Genomic DNA, 23,574 nt, shown 5'->3' on the forward strand with positions numbered 1-23,574 from the left:
TTTGACGTATTTGAGTCTTCCCAGCCATATAAATTTCATATGTGATTTTCAGCTTAGCATCTCTATGACAAAAGATCTCTATTGCTGCCTTCACCGCCTCGTCTTCCAGCCTTGAAGCTAACCGGTGGCCAATTGTATAAACTCACTAAACACGTTGGCCAGGAAAATGTTTTTCACAAGCAAGCTTTTTCTGAGCTTCTGCACGTGTCTTACACGTAAATAGTTATCAGTTTGCAATAGTAAATTTTCTGAAGGATTTAATTGGATTGGATTGATAGAATAAGGCACTTGAGGGCAGTGCCAAAAAGAGGAGGTTTTTTTCCGGGAGAACGTTTCTGGAAAACTGGAAAATGGCATTGGTTTGGGTTTTAGATACTGAAAGAAAACATAAACAACTACATGTGTTCAGCTTGTCAATGAGTCATAAGACCAACTATCAGTGACTTTTTCTGTTCAGAGATTGGTAAGTAGCTCTCTCTTCCTGAAAAGACAATTTTTCTGGATAAATCTCCGAAGTGCTGTTCTGTCTTATTCCATTAACCCAAATTCAATCCAATTTTCAAATCTTCGAACTATGTATAACTTTTCTGGTTGCAATAACATTAGACTGTAATTACAACTTTCATTTCCAAGTGTTAAGAAATAACGTATGTTAATGTAAATTAGTGAATAAGGTATTATATAAACACTACAAATTATTTACAATTTAAAAAATAAATTAAAACTTTTCAGAAAACTTACGCAATTGTCCTATAAAAATATATCGCCCACTTTGATCAGGCTGGGGTAAAACTCTCATACAATTTGTAGATAAAGCTTTTTCTAACTTTGATGGAAGTAAATTTTTAAAATACGCCGGATATTCTAGTTTTGTAGAATAATAATTCCTAAGTAATTGAAGTGAACCTTCAACATTAAATTTCATGGCACGAAGAAATCCAAGAAGAAACAAGTCGTCCATTTTGCATTTAATTTTATGTTCAACTGAAAAATTAATTAAAATTTATTATAAAATAATGCATTTAATAGTTATACTGTTATAAAAACTAGCGTAAAAATTACAACTAAAGACATTTTTATATAGCCTATATGTGAAATTAGTAAAAATACAATTAGGTGTTTTGAATTATAAATGTTATAATTTCTATAAATGTTTAGTATATCTTAACGCCTACTGTATATACACATCTTTATGTATGTGCCATTCGACAATAAACTTCCTAGGCTACTCTAAGAAAATGGCTTATTAGGTGAGTTAGCGTAGCCGTAAAATTACACGAGTTATTATAAAACTATATAATTTCAATGCTATCCTAAGTAAAGTCAACTGCAATGCAGCTTTAATTTCTTTTTAACCTACGAAAATGTTTTATTTAATCTAAAGAATAGGCTTACCTAATTCTTCTGGAATAAAAATAAATACGAAATTAGCAGAATTGGCTACAAAATAACTAACTGAAAAGCATCACCGGAAAATTGCTGCAAAAAGTTTCTCCAGTTCTCGTTATTGTACGTGCAAGAGAAATGTAAAGGAAATGATTATCAACCAAATCGAAAAAAACAAAGGAACAAGACACTGAATCTTGTGAAGAGATGTGGTTAGTGGTGATATATCTGACGTTTTTTTTATTAATTTATTAGGGTGATTATACTTGCGTAAGTTGTGCAGAAGAATACGAGATATCTTTGATAATGTAAGATTTTATTAAGTGCATTCATTGTTGGAATGATCGCTCTAAGAATACATCATTTTCGTTAACATACGCAAAGACCCCTTACGTGTTATATTGTTATGTTATTCATCTAACTCTTCTCAAAAGATCAGCAATCTATCCTATATTTATTGTCAAAGTCAAATTGTTTTCTTTAAGAAAAAGATATATACTTTTACATAACTCTAAAATAATTGTATATTTTAAGACTATATTCGATATGACATTTGTTTAAGTCGATATTCTTTATATAATTTACAAAACTTTTGCTTCTAGTAATAAAGATTATTTCGCGAAAATTCGGTATAAAAATAAGTTATTACTGAATGAAAATATAATAAAAAAATAAAAGTGTAGTACTAATGAGTTNCTTTTGCTTCTAGTAATAAAGATTATTTCGCGAAAATTCGGTATAAAAATAAGTTATTACTGAATGAAAATATAATAAAAAAATAAAAGTGTAGTACTAATGAGTTTTAATTCATTACACGTTCATACATAATTATAGGCAATTAATAAAAAAAAAAAAACATGAATATCATCATAAGTGAAATTATCGAAAAAAATATATATTATTATCTAATTTTATCGTGGAAATAATTTATATACTATAATATATACAATAATACTTACTTATAAGTTTTTTTAAATCTTCAAGAGCATTCTCATCCCAGGGGTAATCTTTACTGTCCTCAGGAAACATTTTCTGAAATGCATCCATCTTAATAATCCTAGTGTTTATTCTTTCTGTCTCAAAGGAAAATAAACATATAAACATTTAACATATCAAGTAAAATAATATTAGAAAAGATGAGTAAAAACAAGAATATGATGTTTAAGTAACTAAAATTTCTCAGTTTAGATGCTCCTGTGAAAAAGTTTTAATGGTATTTTTAAACATCTAATGAATTTAATTAGTAAAAGTGGAGGTCAAAAACATGTAAGGAGGAATTAATTTTATAAAAACAAATTATAAGCAGAGAATATAAATTTTTGTTGACCTATTATCAGTCCATAAAAAGCTTCAACGTAAACGTATCAAGTTGTAGGAGTTGCATCACTTAAGGCAGATTGTAATCTTATTGTTTATGCATTAAATTCATCAGATAGGATTATAAATTTAATGTTTATTCTATGAGTAAAACCTTTACTACAAATTCTCGAAAATGAAAAATGGAGAGAATCAAACAGCTTTTCGTATTAGAATCATATTTTTTTTTCGAAGCTACATCATTAATTTCGTAGACTGTATGTTATTTTGTATTATTTAAATAAAAGTATAAAATTATTTAAATTTTAGCATTATTATATAAAGTTTAAAAGCAATTTTTAACGAAGAAAATTAATACATTTTGTGTGTTTGAAGGACAAACTTAAACTTTGCCCTTCCAATAAACAAAGATTGTAAAACAGAAATAGCTTTGTAATGCTATCAATAAATCGATATAAAATATTTGTATAAATATTATTTTATTATTTCTATATAACATTTAAAAATATTTCTACATAAAGTAGTAAAATTTCTACGTAAATCTATTACTAAAATCACTAACCTGGCTTAATAGAAGCTGACTTTTGTCTGTCGATTGTTCAAATCAATAGAAATTAACCAGCTGTGCATGTGACTAAAATAAACTGATAACTACTTATACATTAAGATATAAAGATAAATAAAAACGACCGCAATCGCACATTTAATACAAACGTCACTTCTTTAATGATAACATTTCAAACATAAATAAAGTATCAATTAACACATCTTGAATTGGAATATTAGAAATATTTTAAAAATAAAACTTGTAATTATTTAAAAATTATAAAAAATTAATTATATTGCTAACGTAAATTAATTTTTTGTNTCTCACATAAAAGTGAACTTGTTTTAATTATATATGCCAAAATCCCCTTTCTCTATTTAATTAAACGGTGATTTAGATAAACTTTCCATCCAGATTTTATGAGTGATAAAACTTACTATAGATAGACTAAAATTAGCTCTAGCGATTTCTATCTAGAATTGATTTTTAATTGATTCCTACTAATATAAATCATAAGTTTATCACATAATTTATCAATAATAGAAACTGTATTGGTATATTTTCTATGGTTGTATGAGCTGTTTACAGACCAAATTAATTTAATCTATTGATTATGCTAGAAAAGTAGAAATAGTATTTATATAATCGTTGTTATTTTATATGAATGTTTCATGTTATTGTAATGAAATAAATGTTGTTAAACAATCTCTCCGAATCTCTTCCTCTACTTAAATTTGATTGGAAGGTTAATTCACTTTCTCTTTGTTGTAAAAGTGTTAAGCTGAACACATTAGTGATTTTAGTAAGTGCTAAGCTCGCTAGTAAGTGATTTTTAAGTGTAACAAGCGCTAAGTTATTTAAATATAATGGTTAATAATTAATGACAAAATACGCCTATTTAACGCTGCGTAAAATATATTTAGCTATCCAAATGCAGCCAAATCTGTAGATATGCACAATACATTCCATTAAAACTAATATAGGTTCAAAAACAAACCGTATCAATTCTGTAATATTAGTTAATGAGTCCAATATATACTTTATAAACTTATGCTTTCTTTTATTCGTATACGGTATTGCAAAACATGGGCGATTTGCCAAGGGAATGCCTCTCGGAAAGACTTTTATGGGTATCTTGTCCCCATTTAGGTTTTAGTAACGTAAAGAAAACACGGAAATGTGCATATGGCCAGCCAGCTGGCAAGGTGTGAACTCACAACCAATTACCAGTGTTTATCCATTGGACCACTGGTAGGTGTACAAACTCATGGAAAACGTTTACAAGAATTTATTAAATGTATGGAAAGTTTTAACACGTAAAACATATAAAGAGTATTTTATAATAAAAGATTTCCTTCTAAATTGTTGAGAATAAGTAATATTATAACATTTTCCTTGATACAATTTCTTAATAAGAAAAGTATCAACTGCAAAACTTTACTTCATTAAATTATAGAAGTAAACTTTTATACAGGGTAAGATCACGTGAGAATGATTGTAGTACGTATTTATCGACGCATGTAACTCGTTTAACAGTGGAAAATAAAAATATAATTCATATACAGCCAAGGGTTTTAATAGAAATGAACAAAGTTAAATGTAACAAATGGTAACAACAAAATGATACTTGTCCATTTAGGGCATCTCACTGTGAAAATTGACTAATACTTAAGGGTAAGATGCATATTTTATTTAACACTTAATCAATATTTTGCGTTATTTGTATTTTCCAAACTCATTATACTCTGTAACAGATAAAAAAATCAATTTTATGTTTACCATTTATTGTAAATTTAAAATTTTTATTTGTTTGGTATACATTGCTAAATGTTGTCGTGAATTATACAGTTGGTAATCAGTAAATCAGAATTAGCTACTTGCTGAAGTTTTTTAGTAACACTACAATGTCTACCAATCGTACTAGCCGGCTCATCGGTATATACAACTATGCAGTTTTTCCATGCTAACAAGTAATAAAATAAGAATTAAATGCGTTATAAATCTCATCACTTGTTTATTAATTTAATTGTACACAACACAAGAATTATCCTTTTATTTCTTCCAAAATTAAATCAATATATTTGACGTATCAAATATATTTTTATATACATATATATACACGCTGGTTTATTATAATCAATACAATTGAACAACTCGACAAATACTCACTCTACAAAATATTCATTACAACAGAAATGTTAAATTTCAAGGGAACCACAAGATGGTGGTATTGGTTTAATCATACATGGCACTACAATCGGTGAAAACGAATTAACTTTATTTTCTGAAATGAGAACATACATTTTGTATTGCATATTGTACGGCTCTATATTAACCCAGTAGTGACATTAAAACACTGTCTGCATGGGAATCATTTCCGTAACATGCCTCTTATTCTGTTATTGATGTCATTATTTCACACTGGCTATATCTTTTCAGAACAGATTATATTCGCAAAAACTCGTGTTTAGTAGTCGTGCTGTTACTTTAAACATACAACCGGCAATCCTCCATAGACTTTACATGAAGATTTTGACCTGGAATAACTCGGTCCACAGATCGAATTTCAAAATGAACTTTTCGACAAAATATTTATTTGACATATTTCAGTTATTCAAAAATAAAACTGAAAGCACGAATTTAAATGACACTTGATTTTGATATTTATAGAATAATTTCCTCAATTTTAATTTAATTTAGTGTTAATTAACGAATCCTAACGAACAAGATACAATTTTGTTGTCAAGGTTATCAGGAACTTTTGCCCTCTTATGATCTTCGACTTTGATCTTATTTAAATTATAGTTATTTAAATATCTATATGTTTAAGTTATATGGTTATGTAATGCCACTCTGTGAATTATTATAAACTTCTGCATAAAAAAGTATATTTACTATACAATTACTTAGCAATTTTCACTATTAGATTTTACAACATCAATTAGAAAATTGTAATATTTTTGTAAATTTAAGTTAAAAACTGGCGTGTAAGAAATTTAGACAAAACATTACGTCATAATAATCAGCATCTTTTATTGGCTATTAAGTTTAAGTTACGTATAGATAAGTTTAAGTTACGTTTTCACTTAATATTGATCTTTGGAAAAGACAAAAGTGAGTACGCCAATTTAATTTATGCGCTTGTATCTATTTAGGAAAAATCTAAGAAAGTTAGCAATGGAAATGATACTTTCATACGCAATTCACGTACAAGTTACAGTCGTAAAATTTGAATCTAAAGACAATTCTTCTTAAGAATTAAAAAGGGTTAATGTAGGCTGCTTGCATAAAAGTAAAGAAATGACAATTACTGTGTTACTTCCACCTCGCCTTTTGCAGGAATGGGTTTTTGAAAATTATAGGATTTTGTACATGTTAATATTTAAGTATTTTAAGGTAAACGTTAGATTAATTTTACAATACGTAAATATTTCTGTTTGTGGAAATTATGTTTTGCCACAATATCTACTAGAATAAGCGAAGAAATTTCAAATGTTCGTGAGGAAAGGATCATCTGCGCATTTCGCCATATTGTCTGAAATTTCTGTAACCATACCAGAACCTCTTCTTATCACATAATATCACGTGAAGTAAAAATATTTATTAAATTCCAAATTGTTATCCAAATTGTTTATGAATAACGTCGCATACGGATTCGACGATTCTGCCCATAGATAAATGTTTATTCATGTGACCAATAATATTATTAGGCTATAATTAGATAAGAAATGAATAAACATAAGACCTGTTAGAAATTAAACCAAAATTCAACTTTGTAGATTTACCTTTTATTTTGGTTATTCTATAATATACCAGATGAAAAGGCCCGAAATATATAATGAAATTTATTTATTTAATTATTTTTCTCCCACTTTCTTCTTCATGCAAAGACATCGTCTACATATCTTTTAAAATACACTATATCTCTTTTGAAATCACAAAGAACAATTTTGTAGTTTTCTCACCACCAGCACATATAATACTCCTGATACAACACTTCGTATTGGGGCTCCTCTTCTTTGTCTGTATGGTTGGCCATTAAAGGTTAAACATAATTCATAATATACGAGACTAGCCAGTTCTATCAGCTAATTATTGTAACGTACAAAATCTGGGTTCTTGTTGAGCATGAATTCTTTGTACTATGGATGAATGACCAAAAAATCGATGAGTTTATTAGTAAGGTCAATAACAATGATGACAGCCTCGAGTTGAAGATTAAACAGAAAGTTTCCTCACGGATACATTTTTTAGACATAGATATTGAATTCAAAGAAGGGTATTTGGTCACCAGTATGTACGTCAAACCGACGCACAGCCCGCTTTACATACCATCACACTCGAATGATCCTTACCAATATAAACTGGCTGCTTTACGAGCTGTCATTAGAAAGGCCTTTTTGTATTGTAGTAAAATCAGATAAGAAATGAATTTTAGTTTCCTCTTCGTGAATGTTTCACAAGACTTTGAGAAGACAAAAATGAGAGTAAAATGATTTAAATGACAGTGCTTACAGGTAAAATTCAAACTGATTTAAAAATATATGAAGTAAATAATAACTGTATGACACCATTTCTTTTCTTAAAAAATATATATAGGCCTATATTATAGTAAATTTAATTTTGTTATTACTGTATTTAAAATAATACTATGCATTTTGTGTATAGAAATTTATATTTACATAATAACGTTGCTTCTTATTTTGAATTTAGTAATTATAAAGTTCCCTTATAAAAATTTTACTATAAATAATAAAAGTTTTAAATCTAGTAAATTTTCAAACAATTAATTAATTTTTTACATTACACATAACCAATGATTTTCTATAATTATGCATTGTAATCATGCATTACAGCATCGTACGGTCATAATGGATATAGTTGATGGAAATGTTAAGCCTTAATCCTGTCCCTCTCCCCCCGTTGGGAGGAATTTCGAAAAATCCTTCTTAGTGTGCGTTTTCGTGACGTACCCTAACTGTGTACCAAATTTCAACTTTCAACTCCTAACCGTTTGGGCTCTGCGCTGATTATTATTATTCTTATTATTATTATCAACCCGTCTCGATTATATATTAGATTATAAGAAAAATTTAAACTTAATTCTAACAATCCAGAAGCTGTAATGAATGCTATAAAGGAGAAATTCCAAATGTGAAATAACCCTTTATTAAATTATTCAGATGACTTTTGCTAACATTTTTGAATAATATAAACAAAAACTGTGGAAGAATTGATTACATACTTCATTTTTTTCGTAAAAGATAAGAAATAAAAGATTTTCTATTTAAAATAACACAATTTAATAAATTGTTATTATAGATTTACTATGGTTAATTATGTATATTCAAATATTCTAGCAACATAGAGCAAAAATAAGATAAATTTGTTTCTGTAAATATCACCGAAATTTGCAAATACTTGTATGAAATTTGATATTTTATTCAGTAATTTTGCTATAACGTTTAATTGTTGTCCACATAGTTTTAAGTACATATTAACATTCAAGCTTTTCAAAATTTTAAAAACATATTTGTATATGGATGTTCTCTTGTATAATTTGGTGAAATGATATTTTCCACTGGAAAAGCTGCACAATTCATATAAACCAACCAGATAGATAAACAGATAGATTACAAAGTGTTGTTATCCACAGATAAGGCCGAAGATAAAAGAAGATATGCATTTGGGTAAAAAAGTAAAATAAGCATCTATTTGTAGTTTAACTGTTTTAAGTTGTCTTTTGTTCCTAGGAATAGGTGTCGATTGTCTATTTTGACTCTGAGAGTTTATTCTATATTATAACATTTTAAAATTTTTTAGAACTATAATTACATTTTTAAATTCAATTTTAACTAAATACCGAACCTATTGAATTCTAATTTAAATTTTAAATCATTTATTTTAATTATTCTTCAATTATTGGTTATTTTTATAAAATATTTTTTTAATTGCTTGATGTTTACAACTTTTATTACAGAAAATTATAAAAAAGAAATAATTTGCATTAAAATTGAAACGATTTTATTAGAGTAAATTTCATTAATAAACGTGTACAATTTTGAATTTAGAATATGTTTTTATCAAATTTAAAATTAATTAAATTTTTGCAGCAGAAATAATCGTATCGAATGCTGTTAGCGTTGTAAATTTTGCGGGAAACAGCCAAATTTAATATTTATAATTTTGAAGATTATCCAATTTCAATCTCAATCTGAAATTTTCAATTTTCCAATTGAAGATTTTTTTCTTCACTTGCAGGAGAAAATTCCTGATGACCTGCTGGATCTTGCTTCTGTTCTGCTTCATCGTATTGTTTGTTATTTAAGTCTTGATCTTTTATATCTTCCTCACCTTTACTTTTTTTCAAAAATTTGAAGCATTCTTCATAAGTTTTCTTTACTAAATTTAATTTTTTAAATTTTTCAAGAATTGTCCGTAGTTGTTCAAATATTGAAAACATTTCCTGTAAAAACAAAATTGTATACACAAATTAAATATATTTTACAGTTACAGATATTATTTGACGGTAAACACGAAAATTCTATGAAAGTGGATTGATGTAAAAAGAAAAGCAACATATGGATGAACCACGATTCATGCATTTAAAAAGAAAATGTTAAGTGTTAGACACAGAAGAAAACCCAGAAAATTGACACTATGGCTCGAGAACCTTTCAATATTCAGAAAAATCGAGAGAGATAATAGTAATGTAAAGAAACGCAACACTCAGTAATAATTAGAAATATGAATAGTTTTTCAGTATTGAAGGAAGTATAAAATAAATATTTTAATACGTACGCATGAAGTGGAATCAGAAAGAGGAATGTTCTGATTTACGTTAAAAAGTCCTCCGCATGTTGTCCCGTGCTTATTGTATTTAAACGATCCACCTAAACTATCACCGTTAGGCATGGGTGTATGCCATTGCTTAATGTGATCTTCTAAATCTGATTCCGTTTTAAATGTCATGCCGCAATATCGGCATTTGTAAACCACATCAAGAAACACGTTCATCAAATACTCTTCGTACTTAAATGTTTCATTTGAACCAGCACCGTTATTTCGGGGTGTATGTGCTTTATTAATGTGTTGTTGTAACGCTGATTGCGTATTAAACTTCTGGCCGCACCATTCGCATCTGTAAGAATCATCCTTCAAATTTCTTAACTCAAAAACGTGCATTTTGTTTTTATGAAGTTGGATCCACAAGGTCAAACTTAACTCTGATATAAATTATTATTCTGCAAATCTTCAAAAACTCTTTCCCGCGTCTAGACGGATCGTTTGCGAATATGCGACTAAATTGTTGACCTCAACAATTGAACAATTGATATATTGTTTTTCTGTGAAAATTAGAATTGAATTGTTACCTGACTATTGAATTTAAAGCATTTTTCTTATTTATCTTCTATATGATATTTTGTAAGTTACGGTACTTTTTATATTTAGGAAAAAAATATGACACTTCAAATATTTAGTGTTATAAAAGATCTAGGGATAAACTTAGACATATGACTATAAATTTATTTAATTTTATTTTTTCTCCTGTTAGATATAACAGTGGGAAAATGTGGCGATTGGTCAAAGAATCATCTTTAAGATCATTATATTTTTTTGAATCAATGCACCTTGTAACGCTGAGATATAGAAACAAATTCATGCGTTTGTACGACACGATTTTGTTCACTCTCTTCGAATCTTAATAACTTCTGTTTTTTTCGTTGAAAATAAATGAAATTTTACAAGAATATTTGCGTATTAGAGGTATTCTTGCTGTTAAATTTTGGTAGTTGAAAGTCTAGGGAGTGGAGAGATAACAAAGATCGTTTGTATTTGCAGTTGGGTCAGACTTAATGTGTATTTTACTTGTTACTAGCATTTACGACTTTTTTTTATAAAACATATCCTTATCTTCAAAATAAAACTTTTATCATTTTAAAATAGTTAAAAATATAAGGTTTTTAAAATAAAATACTAACATATGCCACCAACTGTTTCTGGGAAAGTTAAGTAACGCGTTACTGGATTTTTAAACTAGTTGACAACATAATNTTTATCATTTTAAAATAGTTAAAAATATAAGGTTTTTAAAATAAAATACTAACATATGCCACCAACTGTTTCTGGGAAAGTTAAGTAACGCGTTACTGGATTTTTAAACTAGTTGACAACATAATATGTCTTTGAAAGCTGTTAAAATTATAACCGTTAATTGTGATTCATTATATAAAACAATGCGCTTTGGTCTATTGTGTGCAGCCTCGGGACGGAAAAAAGATTGAAATTTTATTAGATAAACCGTTCTGTAGTATATTTTTCATTGTTTGAATGTAATTTCTCTGAATTGCCTGTATTTCACAAGTAACAATTGCAGAATAGACTTTCTTCGTCACTTTCTACGACAGCACATAAATTGTACGCCCACTTGAAGCAGTTTTGACAAACGATCCAACCTTGAATATGTCCTGCTCTGAATATAGACAAAAATGGAAAGAGCACAATAACTCGTTGGGAAGACGGGAAAATTTTGTTTCAGACCGTGGTGACAAATTACAATAATTTTGACAATATGGACATGAGCTACTGGGGGGCCTCATATGAACTTTTATCTGTTCACATCACTTATTTACCGAAACGAGTTCTGTTCTGCTGTGCGTTCCATTACAGTATGTTCTGGTTTCTCTCTGACTTAAATTAAAGATTAAAGGTTTAAAATGTTCTTTATATGGTGAGTTATATCTTCCAACATTTCCTTTTAAAAATTTTTCGATCTGTTTTGTATCATCACTCTTTTATTAGATAGATTTGTCAGTACACTCGTCAAACAGACAATTTTGAATATAGTGTGTGATCGGTTAACGAACATAATCTGTTTAAAGACTTTGTTCGCTATCCGAATTGTTCGTTAATTAAACGATAATTTTTATATCACAGGTTTTTATGGAAATTTGAACGTTAATTCTTAAGCCCGAGGTAACTCGGACAAGTTCCGTAGCGTTACATAAAACTCGGTCGCTTGGGCCTTCCAATTTTTTTTGAATTTATGGATGTTTTCTAAAAAGTCTCGAAAATTTTTCCAAAATTTTTTCTCGCACGAAAAAATTATATAGCAATTTTAATCTACCTTTAGGCTGCGTACACACTAGGTGTTTTTAATCGCGCGTTTTAAAGAACCAAGAGTTCTACATAGGCGTACACACTCAAATGCGCGCTTTTGGCCAAGTGCAGGTTAAACGCGCGTTTATAGATTTTTGTTAAAACGCGCGTTTTGCGGGCGTCAGCCGAGCGATTTGAGATATATGTGCTGCCATGTTACTGTACAGTACATGAGATCGCGCGTTTTCGGGTACAGTGGAAGTACGTTTGCCAAAATGGAGAACGATCATTTCGATACTGATCTATTTATTGATGAAATCTAAAAGAGACTAACCACCGTCATATGATTTTATAGATATTTTAAAAGAATTAAAAAAGTTGGGTTTATTTTGTCTTAGTTTTGGATGCAACGTCGCAAACATTCCATGTGTCAGTCTATCTCGTAATATTGGGTGCACCCTAAATTTTCTTTGCCTATGCCATCATCTTTTATAGCGACGATGGAGGAGGCACACACAATCAATTACTTTCTCGTCCATTTCCAAACTGAGCCAGTGGGTATGCTCCCCAAACGCTGGTCGAACACCGAGCTAACGCGCGTTTATTAAAACGCGCTTTTAAAAACGCCCAGTATGTACACAATTTTAGTGACAGACGATTAACACTTAATTGTTTTTTATGGGGTTTTTTTCAATCAAATTTTATTCATCGTGATAAAGTTCTAGTGCACAAATTTTACTTCGGTAAAGTTATTTAAAGCTAGTTTCTGATGTCAAAAACGACCTCCAATAGTTTTTTAATTTTTTTAATTAATAGATTTTATTAATACGTTTAATTAAGTTGGGGAGTCAGAAATCGCAATAAAAAACGTAATTTTCTAGAATATTTAAAAATATACGGCCAGCTAGTATTCACTCTACTATAAACCTTTCGGCTCCTGTAGGTTTTATGAGAATGTGGGTAGCCTGAGGTAGGACGAGGTCGTACCTCTTTTTGATAGGGAACAGTTCGGTGAGAACTGCCCACTGGTCAGTGGATGGCTTAGAAAATGCTTTTCCTATCCCGTACAGTCGGGATTTTTTTTGTCAGGTCGAGTGGAGGAGGTGAGAGGGGTCGTCGGTAAAGTGTGAGCGATACTCGAAATAAAGACGACTTTTAACAACAAAACGACATTTATTGAGACGATAACATAACTAACATAATTACATTGAGCTTAACTCGAACGGACACGCGGGAGTGGAGGGAAACGCGCCGAGAGAGAGTTTACATTAATGGGTATCATACCTCTACGAGGAGGGAGGGGATCGGACGATCGTACGTTTTCTAACCGGATCGGACAAGTTGTCTTGAGGAACGGACAGCGGCGATGAGGATCGGCACGGGTTTTCGGCGATCCCGAACGGTGATGACGGACCGTGTTAACGGACAGCGACGACGGACCCCTTTTTCTCGTCATCACCCCTCTTTTATCTTTCTCGTCACGTTACTGGGTTTCACTTAATCGCCGATTCTTAGGATAAGTTCCTAATGAATCATTTTTCGGTTTCCCGAGAGATAGGAAACGGCTTCGTGGGAAGGAAATGTATACATCCTTTTTCGTAAAATTTCGAAAAATGAAGTTTTTCTTTGTGTAACTTTAATAATGATATTTAATTTAATTTGAGCTTCTTTATTTAATGTTATTTTATTCGGTCCGACCCTCACATCAATGTCCCAGGAAATATAACACCTGCTGTTCTGAAGGTCATCCAGCTGTAAACACAATTACTCATTGGCATCAGATTTTGCAGAAAGGCAAGACAATGGATGTTAAACTTTGAAGCTTTCTCTTCAAAGTCAACGCATTTCTTTTGATTTTTTTCAGTTTTAAGTATTTTTAGGTTTAATTATATTAATATTAAAAATTCGTAAAGTCCGATGGAGTTAATTCCTTCTGGAGACTCCAAAAAATAAAAAAAAAATATATACTTTCTTATTGCGTTTATTTAAATATAATAATAAAAATCTGTATATACACATTCTTGCATTTTTATTAGTCATGTTTTTTCCGTTTGTGGGAATTAAAGAATCTGGCTAATGTTGATTGTTTTTATCTCTTATTCACGATTATACAGAAGTAATTAATAACATTGTAATTGTAGAGAACCCCAAGCCTATTTATGTCAACTTGGTTTGGATTCCATTCTAAGACCGTTGTTCTGACATCTTCCCACTTCTTGAAAAGATCATTAGTTGCAAATATCCTCATTAATCCTCTTTTTCAGAAGAAAACATATCTCGCCAGTTTCTTAGTATTTTTCATTCAAGAGTTCTTGTTCTTCTGTTTTCAAATCCGTTTTAGGTTCCATTATGAGCTATTCAATGCTTTTTATTTGTCAGAAGTAATTTTTGTTACTCCTTTAGCTGCTTGAGTCTTCTTGATTATACAGTATCTTTTTTAGAGAAGATTGAACTGCGACCGATTTCTCAACGGGGTGTTTCTCAACGGGGGCAATATCTCCCCATGTGGGCGTTTTTCCACGTTGAGAGGGTAATTAGTAACAATTTATATTTTGGGGGCGAAAAACAATTTTTGGGCGATATAGTAAAACATTATATTAAGATTAATTAGATATTTTATTCGTTATATCGTACAATAATTAAACATATAGCATTATACCAGTCACTAGTCTATTCAATGCAATACGAATTTGGCGTTAGCCTTGGCCCTCGGCATCGAAATTTTGAAATAAAGATGGCGATACTATGTTGAAGGGGGCGACGATTCGTTAGAGGTTGAGAAACACTGGTATAAATGACTGAAACACCGCAAACTCAGGGCGAGCATTCGCAAGTTATACTTAGTAGATGTGCCATATTTGTCTTCACTGACTTTGGACAGACAAAAATCCTAGGAACTTCCACATAGTACTTAATCGCCACATATAGCTCACTTTGAGGTAATTATTTTGAATCTACGAACTCTCTCTCTCTCTCTCTCTATGCACATAGGACTAGTCGTTAGAGTTAACCTTTAGAGTTTAGAGAAAGGATAAACTGTATAATCGCCCCTAAACGAATTTATGTTTTTTGCATTTATTCTCAGATGTATCCAACCTATTGTAACCTTTTGTATTTACTAGTTAGTTATATAATAAATGCTTTGTTTATTAGTTAACCCTGTCCTGTCATTGAAAGGCACTTGCCGACTTACCAACGTCCTCCCCACTCACTTCTTAGCTCTCCTAGCCAATCCGACAAACAGAGAACGGGTTTTACCAGCCCGTGCAATGTAAGTGATCACTAGGGATCAGCGCTGTGGCCCTCTGCTTATCTCACAATACCTTCAGTAGACACAAGCAATTATTATTTGTGATATCGTTACAATGCCGGGCTGCAATTAATTTTCATAATTTTAATGTATTCAATTTATATGTTCTCATCTCATATCTGTAGTGTCTTCCTCTTACATATAGGGGAGATCGGGGCAAGATCGGCATGTTAAGCTTTACTTAAATTTTGTGTAATAAATACTGCTGTAAACTGAAAAAAAAGCTTTGCATATTGTCTATTGGAATGTTACCTTACTATAGAACTGGTTAAAATCAGTTTGGAAATAAAAATAATTAAAATAATTACAACTTTACAAGAAGAGAGAAATTGACGAAGTTGCCCCGGGTATAGGGGCAAGATCGGCAACTTCTCTCTTTTTGTAAAGTTGTAATTATTTTAATTATTTTTATTAAAGTTGCCCCTGGTATAGGGGCAACAGTAATGGGGCAAGATAGGCACGTATATAAAATTATGTTATTAACAATGTATAAGTTGGAATTCACTATTAAAACAAAGAAATACAAATCCAACACCCATTTAATATTATTACAACGAAATGCAAGTTCAAAGACATATATACATGAATAACAAATGCAAACATGTTTTCATTTATCATCTGTTTGATTTTTATCCTTTGCTTCTAATGTGGCTTTATGTTGCCGATCTTACCCCGCTAGTCATGATTTCGAAACATTAAGTACAACCCTGAGAACAGAATGCCAAGCCACGATCTGGCCACGTGAATAAGTTGAAGTTACATCCTTCTAACAGGAAAAGTAACTTTCGTTATCATGGAATTATAACAAAACCTGCCAATTCAATATAAATGGAAAAAAAATATTATATGGAATTGAACGAAAATGAAAATTTGCTTGATAATTCAACTACGCTTGTTGGAGAACAATAAAAACACTACACTCAACAAGCCACCAATAAAACTCAACTGCCTATCCTATAACCAAAGTCTCCTTTTAATTTGTTTTTTAAAAAAAGCGCTTGACAAACTTGCCCCGCATGCCGAAGTTGCCCCGATCTCCCCTACGCTTTACCTGATAACAACTATCATTTATTTTAAAACAAAAGTTTCTACGTATTTAATCGGAGGAGCTTACTGCCATTATTTATTCCATTGCTTGTCTTGTCATTCATCTCTCTAACGCCTGTCCTCAGAGTAACGAAGGATAGACAGTAAAACAGAAAAGAGTAAAAATTTATAGTTTACACCAGGAGTGTCTAACCTTTTTGTTTCTGTGGGCCGCATTGGAAAAAGTCAAAGAGTTTTGGGCCACAAGTATATATAATATATACTTGTGGCCAAATACACAAGTATATTTAAGGACTAACGTGTGTAGATTATAATAGTAAGTATTAAAACTTTATCACGAATAAGGATATTTAAAAAATTACTTTTACACACACTTTCAATTTTTACTTAGAAATAGGTAAATTCATTTATTACCTTGTTTGTGTAAAAGAGACAAACGAAAATTTATTTGAGAAACACAAATATTTGTTTTATTTGCGTCTGTAATTAATAAAAAGCAACGAAGCACCATTTTAAAGTACATTTCTATTCAACTAATATATTTATAAATAATATATAGCCAATAAAAGTAGCCTAAACGCCAAATGATAAGTTTTACTTCAAACAAAAAAAAGTAGCCACATTTGGCGTAATGTAGGCAAATGTTGCAATGGTGGCAGGAATACAAAATAAAGCTGGAGTTGTGACTCAAAGAATTATAGACCCAAATGCGGAAAAGCAGAGAATAGCCATAAGATAAAGATTTGAGAAAGGTAGGAAAATTAAGGGTCAATATTTTCACAACAAAAGATCTAATTAATTTTTCTCATTACTTTTTATCTTTTGTCTTTTTTCTTCTTTCTCTCCTTTCCCCAAATTTAAGTCTATAATCCTTTAAGTCACAACTCCAGCATTATTTAATAATCCTTCCACATTCACACATCTCCAAGTATTTGAAAATATTTCGTTTCCACTAAAAAATAAAATATGAATGAAGGTTTACGAGTTTGTGAAACTTCTTTTTTTGGTTTATGCCGTTGAAATAAATAAACAATAAAAAATTAAAACATTTGTCGGTTTTGTTTACACGTTTATTGGGCCGCATTGGAACTTGCCTTGGGCCGCGGTTTGGACACCCCTGGTCTACGCTTTTTCCAACGGCCCAACAACTGTTGAGCATTTAAACATACGTTAAACACACGTTTAAATTCGCGTTTTTGATTGCGTTTTAATAGGGTACGTCAAGAGAATGTACACTAAGAAGAAATTTTTCGAAAAATTCCCCCCCCCTTACGGGGGAGTGTTATAAATTCATAATAGATACATTTTGAGCCACAACAACGAGTGACAGAGTCTGCTAGTTATAAATAATAAAAAAACTGGACTGTTGATTTGAAATAAAACTCGTTAAATAAATAAAGTAAAATACTCTACTCGAGTTATGGTTTATAAAGAAAGTTTGCTCAATTACAGTAACAGACCTGAAAGCATTAGTTTTCAGAAAAATCTCAGGCAGTAAATATACTCTCATACACCGTTCGCAACATGTTGCCATCTGTGTATGCGAGTATATTTACTACCATGGACATACAAAATTTTTTCTGCATTCTGTTTTGCTCAGGCAGCTTTTTGAAAACGTGAAAAATCATGTACTGTTTGTGTTGTTGCAAAAAAATGGCAATACTTGCTAGGATTACATGTATGCTAGAAGATCTGCTAATTTAACTCAAGTTTAATATCGTAATGAAACCAGTGACGTGCCGTGATTAGAAGCGGTAGATGCGCCGCTTCCCTTATATTTCCTAAAAACTGAATACATATTAATTTTAATTATATGAAATAATCGCACAATATTTTATTATGACCGCATTACGTATCTTATTACAAATTTCTATACTACACGTGATAAAAAATAAGATCGCTATTGTATATTCGAATATTAGTGGCGGAGTAGAGGAGTGGAAATGATGTATTGTCAGCATCCAAAAAGCCAGATTCGCGGATGCGCTTTACAGAGCACTAACCTCACCCGGTTTAGCCGGTGGAAGCCTACAACCTTGGGTGGCTGCTACACGTATAACGCATCCAATTCTATCCTGTACCGGTTCCGGACTGTTAGCCGCCCACCCGCAAGATATTTGGCTGCCCTCGCCCGATTACGTGAATCGCGAGTAGATTTATAACCTAACCCAACCGATAAGAATTTACTTGTATGTTTTTATGATAGTTTTCTGTATAGTTGACAGGAGTTTTAAAAAATCCGTTAAAATATTTGATATATTTATTCCGCTCTCCGATTTTATATTACTCACGGATTTCAATGTTAAACCAGTGATATTACGATTTCGTATATCCCATCTTTAAGGGGATGTAGAAAAAAACGTGTACAATTCTTGTATAATGTTAAAAAATTAACTGTTACTTTGACAGCATCATTTACAACTAAATTTAATGAATGAGAGAGATGCACGAGGTACAGAAAAAGCTCTAGAATTTATTTTCCTTAAATTTACGATTTATGTATCCGTTTGTCATAAAAATTTGTCTTTCCACTTTTTCCCGAGACTACAAATATTCGAGTACAAAGTAACTGGTTTCGACTTATTTCTACTTAAGAAGTAGTTAAATAATTAAGCGATTAGGGAATTGGGGACGTAAACAAAACCCTGACGAAAGAGCCGGAATATTACTTAAACAAAAGCTTAACCGAACCAATCTATAGCCGAGTACAGTGGGGACTGATTTCTTCGAAATACTGTATTAGATGTAATAAAGACAGAAATTTTTCCAGTTCGACGAGAGTGACCGAAAAGTTGTAAATTTTGGAAATTTCCGTGGACAACACCTGGTCCTAAAACGAATTAGTTAGAAAACAAACGACGGACAATCTATTAAGTTTAACATATTTAGACTTTTACAGCTATGGTGAGAAACGTTTAAAATTTACAAGAACCCTGTCGCGTCTTTTGAGGTATATTAGTGATGCGACAAAAGAAACATTTGACATTGCCAAATCCCGAGGGTATCGGCACCCTCGGGATTTGGCAGCCCGCGTGCATGTACAGTACACACCGCACACCTAGCAGGACCGTCTCTGATTCCACTCGTAGGGAGCTATTTGACTAAGTGGTTAAGATTTAAAGAGTAAAGAATATTTTATGTTATTTTTATGTACGTTTCATTACAAAGCTATATTTAATTATAATTTTCTTTAAAAGTATATTCATACAATTGAAGAATGTTTTGTACCAGGTATGTATATCCACCACACATTTTATTTCACCGAGTAAGTTTTTATAATTTTATTTTTAATTTTAGCCCTTATATCGTGGCTATCGATTCAGAATGTAATTGCGATATTGAAAATTTATTTTTAAGAAGTTTTGGCTCCACAACATATAATGAAAAAGTAAACATTATTAAAAGAGTAAGACCAATGCTTAAGTTAAATATAAACACTTCTATAAAAAAATTTGTTCGATATTTTCACGATAAAATGGCTCTGTAAATGCATAAAAATGCAAAAATTGTTTTGTTGGCTCGCCTACTATTTTCAAATGAAATTAGTGTGTGAAATAAGAACGGCTTTGACAATTAAACTGGCGAAAGACGCGAAAAACCATCGATTCTTTCGTATTTCAAGCAATTTGGAAATCGAAGCGGAATAGAATTTAACATTAGTCAATAATATAAAATAAATATTGAAAATTATAACGAGATAGTTACGGTTAATAGATATATTATATCTAAATAAATAGCTGTTATATGTTTTTATCAAAGCAAGAATTGGCATTTAGAGGGTATATGGAATATATTGGATCTAATAACAGAGGTAATTAATTATATTGAACTTGTTTATTTATTAAGTACTGTACGTCAGATAAATAATCTATTAAAAATGCATTTAAAGAAAGAATTAACTGATTGCCCCTGAAAGTCGGCTTCTTATAGAAACACAGCTTCCCTATCATAAAATGTCACGGCACGCCTCTGCAGTATTGGTATATTTTCTTTGGTTGTATGAACTGTTTTCTTTGTCTGCAAGAGGTGTTAAAGTACGATAACTCCGTTAGTTTGGTCTACACGTGTTATATTCAAAGTGTACTGAAATGATAATAAGTGTTGAAAATATGACATTCGTAATCAGTAGAAAAATGTATATCTGCTGAACTTCCACGAAATGAGGTTCAATTTTTCGAATAAAAATCATATCTTCATTAACTAACAGAGTAATACATAAATAGAATTCAAATCACACTGTAACATTAAACTATTGTGTAATATAATAAAGTAACTGTAAGTGAAATCATTTTAAGAATATTGCATAAGATATACTTGTCCGAATATGACAAAAACAACTCTGTTTTAATAGTTAAATTGCAATTAGGAGAACCCGGGGCAGAATTGGAAAGACGATTTACATATGAGAGAGAGGTGAGGGATTTGGTTACTTAGTAACTTCTATCCTGTCTTCCTCGGATTGGTCGTCTTCTATAAGACCGACTCTTCCTTACTGTTTCTTCTGGAGTGAAAAGCGCATAGCTATAACACTCCTCTATGAGATATGAGATATGAGATGAGAGGTGAGGGAATTGGTTTGCTTTCTGTCCTACACTCAAACTGCGACAACACGTCAGTGTGAATACTTGGTTACCGAGATTCGCTTTGTCGTGGACCAATAAGACCTTGTGCCGTAATTTTTTTTAATGAAATTACAAGTGTATCAACATTAAAACAATGAAAGCATACGGTATATTTTATAATTTAACCAAATTTATATAGCCTAGTTTATTAAAAAATTGTTTGTTTCAGTGGCGTATCATGACATTTGATAATAGGGAAGCTGTGTTTATGTAAGAAGCCGTCCTACAGGGGCAATCAATTAATTGCGCATCAGGGTTTATTGGTATTCGTTTGTTCAATAAGCCAGTAAAAACCATACACTTCTTTAAATGCATTTTTAATGGATTATCTGGCCTACTTATTAAATAAACAAGTTCAGTATAATTACCTCTGTTATCAAATTCAATAGATTCCTCATGCCCTTTAAATGCCAATTCTTGCTTTGAGAAAAAACATATAATATTAATTAATTTAGATATAATATATCTATTAGCCGTAATTATCTTGTTATAATTTTTGATACTTATTTTATATTGTTTAGTAATGTTAAATACTATTCTGCTTTGATTTCCAGTTTCGAAAGAATCGATGTGACATTTACGATTTTCGTGTCTTTTGCCAGCTTTACTCAAATTATTTAAATCGTCAAAGCCATTCTCATTCCACACACTAATTTCCAGAATTCATTTTTAAATCCAATTTTAAGTATATATTTATCTTATTCAATTTAAATTTTAAATTTTGAATAATTCTTTTTAATACTTCTTCAATTATAAGTTACTTTTATAAAATATTCTCTTAATTCTTTGCTGTTTACAACATAACTCTTATTACAGAAATGTAGAAAATTATAAAAAAGAAATAATTTGCATTAAGATTGTAAAGATTTTATTAGAGTAAATTTCATTAATAAACGTGTACAATTTTGAATTTAGAAAATAATTTTCTCACATTTAAAATAAATTAAATTTATGCAGCAGAAATAATTAAATTAATTGCTTTTCGTTTTGTAAATTTTGCGAAAAAAAAGCCAAATTTAATAATTATAATAATTTTGGAGTTTTTCCAATTCCAATCCCAATCTCAAATCTTCAATTTTCCAACTGAAGATTTTTTTCCGCACTTGCAGGGAAAAATTCCTGATGACATGTCGGATCTTGTTTTTGTTCTGCTTCATTGTTTTCTTTGTTTTCAGGACCTTCACCTTTCATAACTTCTTCCTGTTTACTTTTTTCCAAAATATCGAAGCATTCTTTATCAGTTTTCTTTTCTGATTTTAATTCTTCAGATTTTTCGAGATATGTTCCTAATTTTTCAAATATTGAAAACATTTCCTGTAGAAACAAATTTTATACATAAATTAAATATATTTTTCAGTTACAGATATTATTTGACAGTAAACACAAAAATTCTATGAAAGTGCATTGATGTAAAAAGGAAATGCAACATATGAATGACCTTCAATTCAGTGCATACAAAGAGAAAAGATTAAGTGTTGAGCACAGAAGAAAATTCAGAAAACTGACACAGTGGTTCGAGAACCTTTTAATATTCAGAGAAATCGAGAGTGATTATATAAAGAAACGCAACACTCAGTAATAATTAAAAATATGAATATAGTTTTTCAGCATTGAAGGAAGAATAAAATAAATATTTTAATACGTACGCAGGAAGTGGAATCAGAAAGAGGAATGTTCTGATCTACGTTAAAAGATTCTCCGCATGTTGTCCCGTGCTTATTGTATTTAAACGATCCACCTAAACCATCACCATTAGGCATGGGTGTATGCCATTGCTTAATGTGATCTTCTAAATCTGATTCCGTTTTAAATGTCATGCCGCAATATCGGCATTTGTAAACAACATCAAGAAACACGTTCATCAAATACTCTTCGTACTTAAATGTTTCACCGAAACCAGCACCGTTACTTCGGAGTTTATGTTCTTTATTAATGTGTTGTTGTAACTCTGATTCCGTATTGAACGTCTTGCCGCACAATTCGCATCTGTAAGAATCATCTCTCAAATTTCTAAACTCAAAAACGTGCATTTTCTTTATGAGATTGGATTCACAACTTAAAACTTGACTTTGATATAAATTATTATTTTCTACTCGTTCAGATAATCTTTTCCACGTCTAGATGGATCGTTTGCGAATTTGCGACTGAATTGTTGATGTCAACAATTGAACAATTGATATATTGTTTTTCTATGAAAATTAGAATTTAATTGTTACCTGATTATTGTATTTAAAGTATTTTTTTTT

At 30.7% G+C, this 23,574-nt stretch overlaps 1 protein-coding gene and 1 long non-coding RNA gene across 4 annotated transcripts; both read right to left on the minus strand.

Annotated features, from left to right (window-relative positions):
• Nucleotides 1-746: 746 nt before the first annotated feature.
• LOC111615204 lies at nt 747-3,313 on the minus strand. Its single transcript, XR_002755044.1, has 3 exons — nt 3,266-3,313; nt 2,346-2,459; nt 747-984 (listed from the first exon to the last, which is right to left on the minus strand). It is a non-coding gene; the product is annotated as an uncharacterized LOC111615204 (long non-coding RNA).
• A 5,951-nt stretch (nt 3,314-9,264) lies between these two features.
• On the minus strand, nt 9,265-23,529 carry LOC111615205 (zinc finger protein 675-like). Of its 3 annotated transcripts, none has more exons than XM_023356615.1 (2): nt 22,975-23,529; nt 9,265-9,716 (listed from the first exon to the last, which is right to left on the minus strand). In XM_023356615.1, exons 1-2 carry the CDS (start codon nt 23,356-23,358, stop codon nt 9,474-9,476), a joined length of 627 nt encoding a protein of 208 aa, XP_023212383.1. In that variant the 5' UTR covers nt 23,359-23,529; the 3' UTR covers nt 9,265-9,473. The 3 variants fall into 3 exon arrangements, with proteins under 3 accessions (XP_023212383.1, XP_023212381.1, XP_023212382.1); XM_023356613.1 differs by lacking the exon at nt 22,975-23,529 and adding an exon at nt 10,052-10,618 and having other exon boundaries at nt 9,267-9,716; XM_023356614.1 differs by lacking the exon at nt 9,265-9,716 and adding an exon at nt 22,250-22,642 and having other exon boundaries at nt 22,975-23,525.
• Nucleotides 23,530-23,574: the final 45 nt, after the last annotated feature.

This window comes from Centruroides sculpturatus, unplaced genomic scaffold, assembly GCF_000671375.1.
Source record: "Centruroides sculpturatus isolate CEXI.00-Female unplaced genomic scaffold, Cexi_2.0 scaffold2429, whole genome shotgun sequence".
Lineage (NCBI taxonomy): Eukaryota > Metazoa > Arthropoda > Arachnida > Scorpiones > Buthidae > Centruroides > Centruroides sculpturatus.

Coding starts and splice junctions, on each gene's coding strand:
- LOC111615205 (XM_023356615.1), bottom strand. CDS start 23,358: ATGCACGTTTTTGAGTTTAGAAATTTGAGAGATGATTCTTACAGATGC. Junction 9,717..22,974: donor TTTCTGATTCCACTTCCTGC/GTACGTATTAAA, acceptor TTGTTTTTACAG/GAAATGTTTTCAATATTTGA.